We start from the raw sequence: 18,433 nt of genomic DNA on the forward strand, positions 1-18,433 counted from the left end.
ACTGTGACACTGATCAGCTTAAATACGGGACAAATCACGTCCCATATTGATTCTATACGGGACGCATTATTTCATCTTTAAATACGGGACGATCCCATATTTCACGGGATGGGTGGCAACACTATTTGGGACTGCTGCTCTGTAATGATGATGTCCAGAGATTGGATTACACGGTAATGCACAGGGCTAGCGCACGTAAAGAGACCTTGTCCAAAAAGAATGATTCGAAGCATTGATGGTTTATTATTATTGGACATCTAATAATTAATACCAGAGAAACTGTTGTCCCAAACACTGCAAATGTTCAGTTCTATACTTCTAATTGGTCATTTGTACTCATGACAGAAAAGATCTCGCGACCCAGCGGACAATGAACCGCAACCCACTTTTGGGTCTCGACCCAGTGTTTGAGAAACCCTGTGCTACAGTATTAAAGGTATTGGAAGCGATTGCTAATCAAAATGATTTCCAGTGTCACACTAAAGTATGGAAGCCCTGACCTGCACTGTGCACATTTGTTTCCCATGTCAACTCCACCAGAGATCATATTCCATTATTTTTTAGACGGGCAATTTCATGATACTGGAGTAAATCTACAGATCAGAAAATGAATCTTAGAAAGGTGGCAGCATTCATGTTTTATTTGTATATTTCTAATTTCAACATTATTTGAACTTCAGGCCTTTGTTTAGTTGGACAGGAAAACCTAGCTTCATGTGACCCACATTTGGTTTTCGACCATTAAAAATGGGTAAAATGGGCCAATTTATGCTTGGAGCCACATTAAGAGCCCCATATCTCTGGAACTGAACCATATAGAGCCTTAAAAATGGACATACAAAAAGGAAAGTCTGTTCAGAAGCAGAATCTAAAAGGATTTTAGGATATCTTGAACACTTCTGGAGTTACAGGCACACCAACTTTGGAAAAATAACATTAAAAATGGGTAAAAAAGGCCAATTTATGCTTGGAGCCACATTGAGAGCCCCATATCTTTGGACTTTAACAATACAGGACTTTCAAAATGGACATACAAAAAGAAATGTTTGTTCTGAAGATGAATCTAAAAGGATTTTAAGATATCTTTAATACTTCTGGAGTTACATGCACGCCAACTTTGCAAAAACAACACAAAAAAGAGCATTTTCCCATTTTTGGACTCTCACCATTGGGTTATAAAGCAACAAGAGGTGCTGAAGTCAACTGATTTTAGTAATAGATTTATCAATCTCTGTGTATAAATACAATCATGATGCTGACACCTTTCTAAGGGGGTTTTTCTGACTGTAGTTTTGCTCCAAAATCAAAGGCGGAAATGGTCATTTTGACCCCCTTCTACAAAATAATGGATTACTCTGTAAATATTCATCCGCATCCAGCTTTTATCCTCTTTTATGTTCATCTTTCTCTGTTTCAGGAGGAGCCGTACGTTATGTTTAAGAAGTCAGATAAACCTCTGTACGGTAACGACCGCTTTGAGGGATTCTGTGTGGATCTGCTTCGGGAACTCTCCGGAATCCTGGGGTTCCGGTACGAGATCCGATTAGTGGAGGACGGGAAGTACGGCGCGTTTGAGGAGAGCTTGGGCCAGTGGAACGGCATGGTGCGCGAGCTCATGGATCATGTGAGTGGTTGCCATGGTTATGCAGCGCTGATGTTTCAAGAAGCGTTCAGTGTTGGTGACACAGTCATTCGTGTGAATAAAATGGTGTTTGTATGAGTAAAATATCCTTAAAACAAGATCAGTTTGCACGTGTTGTCAGAGAATGTACAGTATGTTGAGTGGTTTATTCATGTTTTAAGCATCAAGCTACTAAAATGAAGTGAGATGATGCTTTAAATGAGGAAAAACAAATCCTAATGGAATAAGAAAAATTATCTTTTTATGGGTCATTCCATTCCAGTTATAGACAGGCAATTTTCACGAAATTGGAGTAAATCTACTGGTCAGAAAATCTTAGAAAGGTGGCAGCATTCATATTTTATTTGTATATTTCTAATTTCAACATTATTTGAACTTCAGGCCTTTGTTTAGTTGGACAGGAAAAACTAGCTTCATGTGACCCACATTTTTTTTTCGACCATTAAAAATGGGTAAAATGGGCCAATTTATGCTTGGAGCCACATTGAGAGCCCCATATCTCTGGGACTGAACCATACAGGGCCTAAAAAATGGACATACAAAAAGAAAAGTTTGTTCAGAAGCAGAATCTAAAAGGATTTTAGGATATCTTGAACACTTCTGGAGTTACAGGCATGCCAACTTTGGAAAAATAACATAAAAAATTGGTAAAATGGGCCAATTTATGCTTGGAGCCACATTGAGAGCCCCATATCTTTGAACTTTAACCATATAGGACCTAAAAAATGGACATACAAAAAGAAAAGTTTGTTCAGAAGCAGAATCTAAAAGGATTTTAAGATATCATTAATACTTCTGGAGTTACAGGCACACCAACTTTGCAAAAACAACACAAAAAAAGTGCTTTTTCCCATATTTGGACTCTCACCATTGGGATATAAAGCAACAAGAGGTGCTGAAGTCAACTGATTTTAGTAATAGATTTATCAATCTCTGTGTATAAATACAATCATGATGCTGACACCTTTCTAAGGGGGTTTTTCTGACTGTAGTTTTGCTCCAAAATCAAAGGCGAAAATGGTCATTTTGACCCCCTTCTACAAAATAATGGATTACTCTGTAAATATTCATCCACATCCAGCTTTTATCCTCATTTATGTTCATCTTTCTTCAGAAAATCAAATGTTTGAGTTGGTAAAGTTTCTGAAATGTGTGTGATTTGACATGTTTTCAGGAGGTTTAGGAAGGTATAAATACTGTTGCAGAAAACTGAGTTTAGATAGAGCTGGATATTCTGGAAGTGTCTCCGGAGGTCTTGTTAACGAACACTACAGCCTGAAGTTCCTTGCGTGTAAGAACCCGACCTGACAGGGACAAGCACAACATGAATTAATGATCAGATTCTCAAACGCTGTGAAAAACACGACACACATCAGCTGGACACACAACTTTTAAATTCGCCGCTCGTTACGTTTTCTGGTTGGCTCGTTCTACCAGATCTTTCTCTCCTGATTTGTATGTTGTGTTATCTGTTGGTGATTGACAGAAAGCAGACCTGGCCGTGGCCCCGTTGACCATCACGTATGCCAGAGAGAAGGTGATTGACTTCTCCAAACCCTACATGACGCTGGGCATCAGCATCCTGTACCGCAAGCCCAACGGCACCAACCCCGGCGTGTTCTCCTTCCTCAACCCTCTGTCTCCGGATATCTGGATGTATATTCTGCTGGCCTGCTTGGGTGTCAGTTGTGTGCTGTTTGTCATAGCCAGGTAACATGTGACCCTCGCTCGGAGAAACATGCGTCTGTTTCATCTGTTGATTGATCCCTCCAAAGCCCATTTTCCGGAAACAGTGCCGTATGTGTAATTTCAGGATTATTAGAAGCCAAGCTCCTTCCAAATTTTCATTGGTGTTCTTCTTCTGGCTGGGAGACAATGGCAGCCCATAAAACCGTATGTACGAAAGTCGTGAAATTTGGCACACTGATTGCTGAGGATCTGATCATCAATCTGCCCAACTTTAGGGTCTCCAACTCAAACTCTCCAGCGCCACCATCAGTTCAAATCATGAACTGTGTTGCCTATATGGAAAGCCGTTTTAATCTTTAAAATCTTCAAAACAGTTGGTCAAGATTACGATTAAGAACAAGTTTCAAATCTGCAGTAAATCTGGCAACAATGGCATTATAAACTGGGATTCCGATTATGCTAAAAAAAAACAATTTTAGGACATGATTCTCAAATTAACTGACAGCCGATGTCTGTCAAGCATGTGATTGGCTCTTGTAACTGTAAGGCGGGACTTCCCTTTCTACATCTGCCAACTTGGCCGTTCCAATCAGGGTAATTCTTGTTTTTTTTATTTCATTTTATTTCTATTTTATATTCAATCTGTCATTCCAGTTTCAGTTTAGTTTTCGTTTTCTAGTTTCAGTTTAATTCATTTTTATATTAGTTTTAGTATTGTACGGCTTACAAAGCTAAAAGTGTTTACTGATACAATTTAAACATGTTTAATATTATTACATTTCTTGGGGTCGTGGGGTTCTGGGTATCTCAGCGAGTATTGACACTGACTATCACACCTGAAGTCGCGAGATTGAATCCAGGGCGTGCTGAGTGACTCCACTCAGGTCTCCTTAGCAACCAAATTGGCCTGGTTGCTAGGGAGGGTAGAGTCACATGGGGTAACCTCCTCCTGGTCACTATAATGTGGTTCTTGCTCTCGGTGGGGCGTGTGGTGAGTGACTCCACTCAGGTCTCCTTAGCAACCAAATTGGCCTGGTTGCTAGGGAGGGTAGAGTCACATGGGGTAACCTCCTCATGGTCACTATAATGTGGTTCTCGCTCTCGGTGGGGCGTGTGGTGAGTGACTCCAGTCAGGTCTCCTTAGCAACCAAATTGGCCTGGTTGTTAGGGAGGGTAGGGTCACATGGGGTAACCTCCTCATGGTCACTATAATGTGGTTCTGCTCGTAAGCTCTCAGGTGTGGATGCAGTGGTGGGTGAGTGACTCCAGTCAGGTCTCCTTAGCAACCAAATTGGCCCGGTTGCTAGGGAGGGTAGAGTCACATGGGGTAACCTCCTCGTGGTCACTATAATCTCGGTGGGGCGTGTGGTGAGTTGTGCGTGGATGCCGCAGAGAATAGCGTGAATAAAATTGAATTCTATGTTAAATTAAGGTTGATTATAAATTCTATCATAAAACTAAAATTAATTATTTTAGTTTGGTTTAGTTTTTGAGTTATGAAAAAGTATTTAAGTTCAGTTTTCCAAGCATGTCAGTTCTTATTTTATTTCAACAAAAATGTTTTCATGTAGTTTTCGTTAACAATAATAACACTGGTTCCAATTTCACACATTCATATTAATTCTAGTGTTGCATCTCAGATTCGTCCCGCAACCCAGTGTTCATCGCATCCGATTATCGTGAGATACTGCTGGCTAAAAGTTTGTAAAATCTAACGTATAGCCGAATACAGTGGCGAGCACGACAAACAGGAAGTGAGGCTAAATCTTGGCAATGCTTTGGTCTATCGAAATGAAACTTGGTATATTTCATTAGGACTGTGATCTGAGGGTACCTGCCAATTTTGGTGACAGCGCCACCTACTGGTCAAGAAATATCAAAATGGATACATTGCTATTACGGAGCATTTTTTGTCATTTACTTGTAAAAATATCAAAACATTTACTTGAGAAGCAAATTGAAAATCTCTCCTGCCTCTTCTCGTCTTTCTGTCTTCCACTGTTTCATAGTGTTCTATTGAAACCCCTCTGGATATCCCATAATTACTCTCTCCCTTTATCTTCTTTAATATCTGTCTCTCTCACTTTAATATATCTCTGCTCTCCTTTAATATCTCTCTCGCCCCTTCCGCTAACTCAATATCTTCAGCGGGTATGGACAGATCTCAACGGAGAATTGTGACAGGACTGTACCGTACTAGCCCAACATCAGGATTTGTGATCATAACTCTAAATCAATCTAACAAGCGCTGATTAATACCCCTCCGGAGGGCAAATACTGTTTAAAAGCCCCCGGACGTGTTACTGTCAGTGTTTTGTTGGGTGTTTAATGTTACTGGCCGAATGATACTGAAGTGAAGCCATGACTGTCACCTAAGTTAGTCTGGAATATGCACCGTGAGTGTGTTGATGAGGCATTCTGGGTAAGTTTCGTGGGCAATTGGCAATGGGACACGACAACGAGGTCACGTTTTTAAACGCAGCTGTTATTAATCAACAACAGTGTTTTGGTAAGTTACTCACTAAAGTATTTCACTACAAATTACTGATTACATTTATAAAGTTGTAATCAGATTATTTTATGGATTACATAATGGAAATTACTTGTATCTTTCAAAAACACTTTTGTAGACAAGTTTTAATTGAAAGTAAGTAACTGTAATCTGATTACAATCATTTAAAATGTACTGTGTTACACTATGTTACTATATTTTACAAAAAAAGTCTAGATTACAGTAACAAATTACTTTTTAAGCAGATTGCATCCAAGACTGATCAGCAATATCACAATATTAAAGAAATAAAATACAAATTAGTCTATTTTTAATCTTCCAACAACTTGGTTTCTAAGATGATTTCCTTTTCATGCACATTATAGATGAAAATAATATGTAATTAATATGTGATTTCTCATAGCGGGTTATTCGGCACTGTAATATTGCAATATTGATGTTTCAGCTGCTGCATTGATTAGAGAAGCCCCAATTTAGCTCTAAATGCGCAGAATAGAGTTTACATGTATAAAACAAACACACGTTTATTTTAGATAAATGAAGACAAACCTTAGAGTCTTATTTTATATATCTATATATAAAGCTCATTATACAGGTGAAACTCGAAAAATCAGAATACCGTGCAAAAGTTCATTAATTTCAGTAATTCAACTTAAAAGGTGAAACTAATATATTATATAGACTCATTACAAGCAAAGTAAGATATTTCAAGCCTTTATTTGATATAATTTTGATGATTATGGCTTACAGCTTATGAAAACCCCAAATTCAGAATCTCAGAAAATTAGAATATTGTGAAAAGGTTCAGTATTGTAGGCTCAAAGTGTCACACTCTAATCAGCTAAACACCTGCAAAGGGTTCCTGAGCCTTTAAATGGTCTCTCAGTCTGGTTCAGTTGAATTCACAATCATGGGGAAGACTGCTGACCTGACAGTTGTGCAGAAAACCATCATTGACACCCTCCACAAGGAGGAAAGCCTCAAAAGGTAATTGCAAAAGAAGTTGGATGTTCTCAAAGTGCTGTATCAAAGCACATTAATAGAAAGTTAAGTGAAAGGGAAAAATGTGGAAGAAAAAGGTGCACAAGCAGCAGGGATGACCGTAGCCTGGAGAGGATTGTCAGGAAAAGGCCATTCAAATGTGTGGGGAGCTTCACAAGGAGTGGACTGAGGCTGGAGTTACTGCATCAAGAGCCACCACACACAGAGCGGGTCCTGGACATGGGCTTCAAATGTCAAACGTCTTACCTGGGCTAAAGAAAAAAGAACTGGTCTGTTGCTCAGTGGTCCAAAGTCCTCTTTTCTGATGAGAGCAAATTTTGCATCTCATTTGGAAACCAAGGTCCCAGAGTCTGGAGGAAGAATGGAGAGGCACACAATCCAAGATGCTTGAAGTCCAGTGTGAAGTTTCCACAGTCTGTGTTGGTTTGGGGAGCCATGTCATCGGCTGATGTTGGTCCACTGTGCTTTATTAAGTCCAGAGTCAACGCAGCCGTCTACCGGGACATTTTAGAGCACTTCATGCTTCCTTCAGCAGACAAGCTTTATGGAGATGCTGACTTCATTTTCCAGCAGGACTTGGCACCTGCCCACACTGCCAAAAGTACCAAAACCTGGTTCAATGACCATGGTATTACTGTGCTTGATTGGCCAGCAAACTTGCCTGACCTGAACCCCATAGAGAATCTATGAGGCATTGCCAAGAGAAAGATGAGAGACGTGAGACCAAACAATGCAGAAGAGCTGAAGGCCGCTATTGAAGCATCTTGGTCTTCCATAACACCTCAGCAGTGCCACAGGCTGATAGCATCCATGCCACGCCGCATTGAGGCAGTAATTAATGCAAAAGGGGCCCAAACCAAGTACTGAGTACATATGCATGATTATACTTTTCAGAGGGCCGACATTTCTGTATTTAAAATCCTTTTTTTATTGATTTCATGTAATATTCTAATTTTCTGAGATTCTGAATTTGGGGTTTTCATAAGCTGTAAGCCATAATCATCCAAATTATAGCAAATAAAGGCTTGAAATATCTTACTTTGCTTGTAATGAGTCTATATAATATATTAGTTTCACCTTTTAAGTTGAATTACTGAAATTAATGAACTTTTGCACGATATTCTAATTTTTCGAGTTTCACCTGTAATACTAGTAATTGTAATACTACTGAATAAAACCAAATTCTACCCCAAACAGAAAACCTTTTGTATTTTTAGTCATTAAAAGAATGGTTCATTCAGGCATGAATCTTTTTTTTTTATGAGGACATCCTGGATATCCACAAAGGGTGTTTTTGTCTGATTTAGCTCATTTCTGGGGACTTTAATCGACCATTTCACCTCAGACACACGCAGACAGGAGCAACTGATGCACAGCAGAGCGAGAATGTGTGTGTGTGTGTGTGTGTGTGTGTGTGTGTGTGAGAGAGAGAGAGAGAGAATGAGAGAGAGAGAGAGACAGAATGAGAGAGAGAGAATGAGAGAGAGACAGAATGAGAGAGAGAGAATGAGAGAGAGAGAGAATGAGAGAGAGAGAGACAGAATGAGAGAGAGAGAATGAAAGAGAGAGGTACACAGAGAATGAGGGACCGTTTTCTCATTCTGAACACGGATGCTTGTATGATCATAGCTCTGCTGTGACCTTACCTGCCAGATACAGTCTGAGAATTACAATCACACACACACACACACACACACATACACAGACGAATCCTATTTCACATGGAACATGATCTGAGTAAAATAGGGGGGAAACAAAGAAAAAACAACATATATTTTCTTAATATTTTCTAGTAAAAATATCTTTGCATCCTAAAAACAAGATACATTTAAACAAAAGTCCATAAGATATTAAGACTTCTTTTAAGAGATGATATATTTAATTTAACCCTACAACGCCGGGTGTGTCAAATAAAATATCCAGAAAGAGGTAATCACCGCACTCTCCCAGCTAATCCAGGGGCTATGACCTAATTATTTATTTATGATCAACATTTTTATTCAAAAACAGAAAAGCAAAACATAAATACATGGAATTAGCTTTTACCACCCGCTATTCCCCCGCTGCTGGTTTTAAACAATAAAGAAGCTGTATTGTTTGTAAGACATTTCCAGAGTGCAGATCTTCTCTTGTAGTATGTATTAAACATGATACACAACGTTTGATGCTCCTGTTTCACTCTCTGTTCAAGCTGATGATCCAAACAAGCTTTAGTATGTGCGTTTCACATGTTTATGGCACCATCTAGTGGTTATTTGTGGAAATAAAAGTGGTTTCAATGTTTATATCGATGTATTTAATATGAAAAGTGACTCTTATGTTGGGATAAATGACAGCTTATTTTAATACAGTAAAAGTGACTAATGATTATATTGTTACTGATATTTTAAAATGAGGATTTGCTCAATATAAGCAGCTCGTGCTTGATTAAACTTTTGTATATTATTTTATTGACAAAGACGGTTGAAATCCAAGTATCAAATATGATTCAACAGTCGTTTGAGGAATATCTCTCAATCATCATTACATTTACATTCATGCACACCACAAAACAAAGCGTGCTCGGTCATAATCAATATCATTATTTTACATTATAAGCTATTATGATGTCATCTTCATAAGTTCATGAGACCCAGCGACAAAACGTTTTTACAATTTTCCATTTTTAAATGTCAATATAGTGTTTGGTGCATAAAATACATGTGATAAAATCCATTGAAAAAATTACATTTTATTTATATTGTATTTGAACTGTGATACAGTTTGATCCATATTTATAGAGCAAGAACAGGAAGTTGTCATGGCCAAACTCTCAAATATCTGGGATCTCTGAAAAGCCCAGAGAGTCCTCTGATAATACCCCAAAATTACCCCTGTAGAAAAACTTACATAACAAACGTCCAACACACAAATGACCTTTAAGTAATTTGATCAAATATGATACATTAAAAAAAATAAAAATAAAAAGCTTTTTTGCGATATTTTGTTATAGTTTGTCTAATGGTACTAAAAACAGTTTAATGTAAAAAAAATATAGAATAAATCTTTCATATGTCACATGTCATATATTCATATGGCTTTACAGCAGGGGTGCCCAATACGTCGATCGCGATCTACCAGTCGATCGCAAAGGCAATGCTGGTAGATCGCACAAAATGTAAATGTACTTTCGTAAAAATTTTTATAAAAATAAATATAATGTCTTTCCTTCTTTTAGTTTCTGTCTGACTTGCACTTGACCAGTAAATATTGACCAGGCGAGGTTTTGTTTATTCAGTTGCCACGGCAACTGAATAAACAAAACCCACTTGCCATGGCAACTGAATAAACAAAACCTAGTTGTCATGGCAACTGAATAAACAAAACATGGCCTGCTCAATATTTACTGGTCAATGCCCTGACTATTGTAATCTATTGTGCTGTAGGTGTTTTGGGTTTAGTGTTAAAACTGAATGATATCAACATTGAACATTATTATATATTTGTTTATTAATTAGAAGATGAATTCCATGTAGGGATACATGCAGTAGTCCCAACAAGCATTTTCTTATTTTAAATGAAACTGTGTGTTTTTAGTTGGTAGATCTTATTGAGTTGCTCATTTAAAAGTAGATGCTTTACAGGGTTAAGTAATTTTTCTTAAATATTAACTTACATTTAAAATAAAATGGTTGTTAACATAAACCTCACTGAATTATGTTAGATTTGTGCATAAATAAATAAGTGCATCTTGTTCTAAAGAGGTTTAGATATTTTTACCAGACAAAAATACCATTAATTTATTTGAATTTTTTTTAATAAGTATTTTTATTAGAATTTTACATTTTACAAAAGAGCGAAAGAAAACAAAATACATTGAGAAGATGTATACAACTCAATGAATGATAATATCAGCAGAAAAAACAATATGAATAATTATTAATATCATCCACCATTAATAACGATAATATAAAAATAAAATAGAAAATAAAATAATTCAAAGAAATAATAATAAAAAAGTAAAATAAAATTACAATAATAATAATAAATAAGTGTTTTATGTGATTTTATGATAATAGCATCGTCTGTTTACAGATTCTGTTTAAAAAATATTTTTTTAAATGACACTGAACGGTATCACAACAACTGTTTTGCTTAACTTAAACGTCACAGCTTGGTTAAGTCACACAATAACCGCCAAAAAATTATTGTTAAAATATTAATAACTGCAGTCTTGACCAACACATAATTGGTGTTGTTTGTAAGTTTAGAAGCTCTACTTTATAATGCAAGTAGATATTATGACCAAAACTGAACAAGTGCTTTAACATCTGCAGATAAATCAGAAGTGTTACATTTTTATAATTTATTAAAAATAATTTGCGCTGTAAATATTATTGTAATCAGTAAAAACATCAAACTGATCAAATATTAATGTGTCATATGTTGTTGGAAAGATCTTAAAGAGTAAAATACGACCAGATTATTTGTTTTACTCACAGATAAAAATATAGCGAGTAACAGCTAAATATTTGTCTTTGAGATGGCAATTATTTGTATCATAATGTGCTTTCTGGCTAAAAACACGTTAGCTTTCTTGGATCAGACTCCAAAGACTTTATCGAAAATGATGTAGTATGTGATCCAACATCATGGAACGCTAAACCAATCATATTAGGATTCAGATCGCTGCGACCAGAGGTGGAAGTCATCCAAATATGGGCAGAGAGGATCATTCACTGTAATTACAAACGGCCACCAGGAGATGGCGCCAAATACATGACACAGACTCAATGATGACTCAAATGACACAGAATGAAACTCATTCTGTGAAATCTCATGACTAAAATCATGTCTGCATGCTATGCAAACCTTTAGTCATTGTTGTGTTTGCATGTGTAATTAGTTCTTATGTACAATTATTATCTTTTATTTGTTTGGAGATGTTTTTGGACACTATGATCAATTATATTTGTAATGTTGTAACTTTTGATCGCTTTGTCGTATCAACACAATATTTTCCTCAGAAATAGTCGACATGATTGGGAACAAAACAAGCCAATTTAGAGCCACTTTATTTACATCCAGAGATATATCATGTAAAATCAGATAAATAAGAAAAAAATATTTTTATTTTGCGATTTTTCATCAGTTTCTTAGTCTGAGAGTCTCAGAATTGATAATAAATGTTTGAGAAGTTTTCTTTATAATGATCCTAAACAATTTTGCTTTTGGTTTTGTGTCGAGTTATAAGCCTTTAATTTTGGGGATGCCACTGAAACAGGAAATCTTTAAAAACACCTTCAGAGCTTAAAGGGTTAAACGTCCCATAAACTGACAGTAATTAAACCCAAAACAAAGTCAAAACGTTTTAATCTGTGGTCTTCTAAAAACACGATCAAGGAGGAACATGAAATAAATCATCAGTGCCTTTGCGTGTGTCTTTGAGGCCTATAGGAAGGAATTTATCAAATGAATTGAGTTGTAAACATTGTTTTTGATTATTAAACAGCTCGTCATTCAGGGCAGGTTGTTGCTCCAGAGTGGATTTTGCATGTCGATTTTCTGCCATAAACGCAAATGTGTTTGTTGACGTCGCGGCTTTAAGAAACCTTAATGTTTGTTCTCTTTGTTGACCAGTGAAAGAGAGAGATGGTGTGTGTGTGTGTGTGTGTGTGTGTGTGTGTGTGTGCTGTGGCAGTAAATGCATTAGTGTGTGTTCTCTGTGCATTCAGATTCAGTCCGTATGAGTGGTATAACCCTCACCCCTGTAACCCCGACTCAGACGTGGTGGAGAATAACTTCACGCTGCTCAACAGCTTCTGGTTTGGTATTGGAGCGCTCATGCGGCAGGGTGAGTCCCTCACATCTCTCTGTGTCTCTCTGTGTCTCCTCAGCTTCACAGCGCCACCTGCTGGTGCACCACTGCAATTACACGCTGCTCTAGATCAGGGTTTCCGTTGTCCGGTAATCACCGGACATTGGCCGGTAAAAAAATTAAATGTCCGACAAAATTAAATCTCTCCGGTCAAATTGTCCGATTAAAATTGCCTAATAATCCCGTCCCCCTAACACAATCTGAATTTGAGAATAAGCCTAAAATGTATAAAGCAAAAATACACCGATCTCTTGCTATGTTATAAAGGAACAGGCTCTATCGTTTGAAAGTTATGAAACAACATCGCATGCTGCATTTCAAATAAAGCGCACGCCTAAAACGGCTGCAATATAGACCTAAACAACGAACGATTGAGTGAGACGTTTCAAATATGGCCAGGCCCAGGCAGACTAGCTTTAAAAGCTTTTTTCAGAGGCCAGACGATGGTGAATCAGGAACATCTCATTATAGATAGATCAGTGCTTCTAATCCGCGCATTCGTGCAGTTTTTTCTCTATCATCAAAACTGAATAGCCTATGTTCATCAGTGCATGGTTACAGTCTATATCAAGCAGGGACACGTTTGTGTGCATTTTATTTTGTGATTTCACCGGAATTAATAGAGAGTCTCCGCAACGGCGATAGATTGAAACGCGCGTCCTAGTGAAGATTGCGCAACTCGCGCAGCGCGTCGTCCATGCAACTGATAGCAGCGGACACGAGCGCTCAGCTTGATTTCAAAAACAACAGATTTTAGCGCTAGATCTCTTATTTAATAACGGACTAAATGAATGATCTGCTAGTTAACTGGAGATGTTTTATTTATTTGTATTAGGTACATCCGTGCCTCAATGTTTCAAAAAGTGAATGTGTGTGAAACCACAGTAAAAAACAATTGCCGTTGATTGACGCCAATCGGACGTTCATGTTTTTTTTTCGTCTATTTGAAAGTTAAGCTAATAATAATATGTTGCATTCTATACGGCCTGATTGTGTCATTTTTTAAGTTACATAGACTGCCTCCAGTTTTCCTCAACTTGACTAATTAAGAGGCGATATATTTGACCGGCATATCATCAAAATGTCCGTAAAACGAAACCCTGCCGGTCACTTTAACCGGCACCATTTTTTTCTAGCGGAAACTCTGCTCTAGATACAGCGCAACAATCCTGATTATAAAAGAGTCTTTTATGTATATAATGTGTGTGGAAAATTATTTTAAAGTGAAAGTTAACCGAAAATGGAAATTGTCATTATTTTCTCACCCTCATGTCGTTCAAAAGCTGTGAGCAGTTTGTTTTCCATTTGAACACGAGAGTAAATATTCTAATTGGCCCGGTTGCTAGGGAGGGTAGAGTCACATGGGGTAACCTCCTCATGGTTGCTATAATGTGGTTCTCGCTCTCGGTTATAGGAGAGCTATAGGATGCTCCCTTGCTCCCTATTTAGTGCACGACTTAACCTCCAGTGTGCTGTCTGTCTGCACTGGTCTCAGAACAGTTATAGGAGATCTATAGGATGCTCCCTTGCTCCCTATTTAGTGCATGACTTAACCTCCAGTGTGCTGTCTGTCTGCACTGGTCTCAGAACAGTTATAGAGAGTTATAGGATGCTCCCTTGCTCCCTATTTAGAGCATGACTTAACCTCCAGTGTGCTGTCTGTCTGCACTGGTCTCAGAACAGTTATAGAGAGCTATAGTATGCTCCCTTGCTCCCTATTTAGTGCATGACTTAACCTCCAGTGTGCTGTCTGTCTGCACTGGTCTCAGAACAGTTATAGGAGAGCTATAGGATGCTCCCTTGCTCCCCATTTAGTGCACAACTTAATCTCCAGTGTGCTGTCTGTCTGCACTGGTCTCAGAACAGTTATAGGAGAGCTATAGGATGCTCCCTTGCTCCCTATTTAGAGCATGACTTAACCTCCAGTGTACTGTCTGTCTGCACTGATCTCAGAACAGTTATAGAGAGCTATAGGATGCTCCCTTGCTCCCTATTTAGTGCATGACTTAACCTCCAGTGTGCTGTCTGTCTGCACTGGTCTCAGAACAGTTATAGGAGAGCTATAGGATGCTCCCTTGCTCCCTATTTAGTGCATGACTTAACCTCCAGTGTGCTGTCTGTCTGCACTGGTCTCAGAACAGTTATAGGAGAGCTATAGGATGCTCCCTTGCTCCCCATTTAGTGCACAACTTAATCTCCAGTGTGCTGTCTGTCTGCACTGGTCTCAGAACAGTTATAGGAGAGATATAGGATGCTCCCTTGCTCCCCATTTAGTGCACAACTTAACCTCCAGTGTGCTGTCTGTCTGCACTGGTCTCAGAACAGTTATAGAGAGCTATAGTATGCTCCCTTGCTCCCTATTTAGTGCATGACTTAACCTCCAGTGTGCTGTCTGTCTGCACTGGTCTCAGAACAGTTATAGAGAGCTATAGGATGCTCCCTTGCTCCCTATTTAGTGCATGACTTAACCTCCAGTGTGCTGTCTGTCTGCACTGGTCTCAGAACAGTTATAGGAGAGCTATAGGATGCTCCCTTGCTCCCTATTTAGTGCATGACTTAACCTCCAGTGTGCTGTCTGTCTGCACTGGTCTCAGAACAGTTTGAAACATCTTATTTTCATCATAACTCCATATAAAGCCTCTGAAAGACACATTTATATTTTCTCAATGTGATGATGTAAATACAGGATTTCTAATGAGAAGATTGTGCTGTTGTCCACTTACGTGGTCGTTGTGTTTAACATCGTGCCGATTCGCAATATATCGCTCAAATGTTTAAAATGGCATATCGGATGAAACTAGAGACTCGAATCTTGTGACTCAAACAAGTTTCAGTGTAAAAACTTAATGAGGTTTCTTACCAGATGCAGTTTTGTTGGCGTTTCTCCCAAAGACAAACTCTGCTGTGATCAGCGCCATGTTGTTTGGTCACATGACTCGGTGCATCAAAAGTTTAACCCTTTACTAACAGCACAGAGTCTCCTGAACTGAGATCAGCCGGTTTAATTATGTATAGACTTTAGTGAAGCCAAAACACAATGTCCACGCATGTGTACAGAGGGCCTCAGGAGGTAATTGCATGAAATACTAAGTTGTTCAGAGAATATACTGTATATTGAATTTTGTTTATTTTTCTTAATAAATAAGTTTCTCGTTTTAAACACATAAACCTCTCTAATTGTGTTGGAGTGACATTTCTCTAAAAGTGACATTTCTCTAAAAGTGACATTTCTCTAAATGTCACTTTTGTGTTCATGAAAAAACATGAGGGTGAGTAAATGAGAGTTTGTATTTTTGTGTCGAACTCCTCATTTAAGATAACAGCACAACACTGTGTTGAATTTGAGCTCATTTTGTCGCCCGTCAGGTTCGGAGCTCATGCCTAAAGCTCTCTCCACGAGGATCGTTGGAGGAATCTGGTGGTTTTTCACTCTCATTATTATTTCATCATACACGGCAAACCTCGCAGCCTTCCTGACCGTAGAGCGGATGGAGTCACCCATCGATTCAGCTGACGATCTGGCAAAACAAACCAAGATCCTGTATGGTGTGGTGGAGGATGGCGCCACCATGACTTTCTTTAAGGTACTGCGGGTAGAACTGGTCCATTCACAGAGTGAAATATACCCGATTAACGTAAAACACTAATTATATGACATTTAGATCTACAGTACACTAAAAACTTGAATAAGTTGACTTTACTCAAATTGATTGAGTAAACTCGTCCTCTCAATTAAATTGAGTAAACTCATCCTCTCAACTAAATTGAGTAAACTCGACCTCGAGGCAGATTGAGTAAACTCGCCTCTCGATCTAAATTGAGTAAACTCATCCTCTCAATTACATAGAGTAAACTCATGCCTCACGACAAATTGAGTAAACTCATCCTCTCGATAAATTGAGTAAACTCATCCACTCAACATAAATCAAGTAAACTCGGCCTCTCGAGCAAATTGAGTAAACTCATCCTCTGACTAAATTGAGTACAACTCATCCTCTCAACTAAGATTGAGTAAGCTAGGCCTCTCAAATACATTGAGTAAGCTGATCCTCTGATTTAAATTGAGTAAGCTGAGACCTCTCAACTAAATTGAGGAGACTGACCTCTGATTTAAATTGAGTAAGCTAGTCCTCTCAATTACATTGAGTAAACTCATCCTCTCAACTAAATTGAGTAAACTCATCCTCTCAATTACATTGAGTAAACTCGTCCTCTGATTTAAATTGAGTAAACTCATCCTCTCAAATAAAATGAGTAAACTCGTCCTCTCAATTACATTGAGTAAACTCATCCTCTGATTTAAATTGAGTAAACTCATCCTCTCAACTAAATTGAGTAAACTCGTCCTCTCAATTACATTGAGTAAACTCATCCTCTCGATTAAATTGAGGAAACTCGTCCTCTGATTTAAATTGAGTAAACTCATCCTCTCAATTACATTGAGTAAACTCATCCTCTCAACTAAATTGAGTAAACTCATCCTCTCAATTACATTGAGTAAACTCGTCCTCTGATTTAAATTGAGTAAACTCGTCCTCTGATTTAAATTGAGTAAACTCATCCTCTCAAATAAAATGAGTAAACTCGTCCTCTCAATTACATTGAGTAAACTCATCCTCTGATTTAAATTGAGTAAACTCATCCTCTCAACTAAATTGAGTAAACTCGTCCTCTCAATTACATTGAGTAAACTCATCCTCTCGATTAAACTGAGGAAACTCGTCCTCTGATTTAAATTGAGTAAACTCATCCTCTCAATTACATTGAGTAAACTCGTCCTCTGATTTAAATTGAGTAAACTCGTCCTCTCAATTACATTGAGTAAACTCGTCCTCTGATTTAAATTGAGTAAACTCGTCCTCTCAATTACATTGAGTAAACTCATCCTCTCGATTAAATTGAGTAAACTCGTCCTCTCAATTACATTGAGTAAACTCGTCCTCTGATTTAAATTGAGTAAACTCGTCCTCTCAATTACATTGAGTAAACTCGTCCTCTGATTTAAATTGAGTAAACTCGTCCTCTCAATTACATTGAGTAAACTCGTCCTCTGATTTAAATTGAGTAAACTCGTCCTCTCAATTACATTGAGTAAACTCGTCCTCTGATTTAAATTGAGTAAACTCGTCCTCTCAATTAAATTGAGTAAACTCGTCCTCTCAATTACATTGAGTAAACTCGTCCTCTCAATTACATTGAGTAAACTCATTCTCTCGATTAAACTGAGGAAACTCGTCCTCTGATTTAAATTGAGTAAACTCGTCCTCTCAATTACATTGAGTAAACTCGTCCTCTGATTTAAATTGAGTAAACTCATCCTCTCAATTACATTGAGTAAACTCATCCTCTGATTTAAATTGAGTAAACTCGTCCTCTCAATTACATTGAGTAAACTCATCCTCTCGATTAAATTGAGTAAACTCGTCCTCTCAATTACATTGAGTAAACTCGTCCTCTCAACTACATTGAGTAAACTCGTCCTCTCAATTACATTGAGTAAACTCATCCTCTTGATTAAATTGAGTAAACTTGTCCTCTCAACTAAATTGAGTAAACTCGTCCTCTCAATTACATTGAGTAAACTCATCCTCTCGATTAAATTGAGTAAACTCATCCTCTCAACTAAATTGAGGAAACTCGTCCTCTGATTTAAATTGAGTAAACTCGTCCTCTCAATTACATTGAGTAAACTCATCCTCTCAATTACATTGAGTAAACTCGTCCTCTGATT

General features: G+C 37.9%; 2 protein-coding genes across 3 annotated transcripts in view; one reads left to right on the top strand and one right to left on the bottom strand.

Annotated features, from left to right (window-relative positions):
• The window catches only part of LOC127637361 (histidine-rich glycoprotein-like), a 104,062-nt gene that overhangs the window by 46,081 nt on the left and 39,548 nt on the right, over window positions 1-18,433 (bottom strand). The gene's annotated exons all lie outside the window — the stretch shown is intronic.
• The window catches only part of LOC127637338 (glutamate receptor ionotropic, kainate 2-like), a 76,245-nt gene that overhangs the window by 43,099 nt on the left and 14,713 nt on the right, over window positions 1-18,433 (top strand). The window contains exons 10-13 of the mRNA XM_052118351.1: window positions 1,418-1,624; window positions 3,129-3,352; window positions 12,560-12,678; window positions 16,069-16,286. Coding sequence (XP_051974311.1) covers window positions 1,418-1,624; window positions 3,129-3,352; window positions 12,560-12,678; window positions 16,069-16,286 — 768 coding nt within the window. The remainder of the gene's footprint in view (window positions 1-1,417; window positions 1,625-3,128; window positions 3,353-12,559; window positions 12,679-16,068; window positions 16,287-18,433) is intronic.

Source organism: Xyrauchen texanus, chromosome 45, assembly GCF_025860055.1.
Source record: "Xyrauchen texanus isolate HMW12.3.18 chromosome 45, RBS_HiC_50CHRs, whole genome shotgun sequence".
In the NCBI taxonomy this organism is placed as follows: domain Eukaryota; kingdom Metazoa; phylum Chordata; class Actinopteri; order Cypriniformes; family Catostomidae; genus Xyrauchen; species Xyrauchen texanus.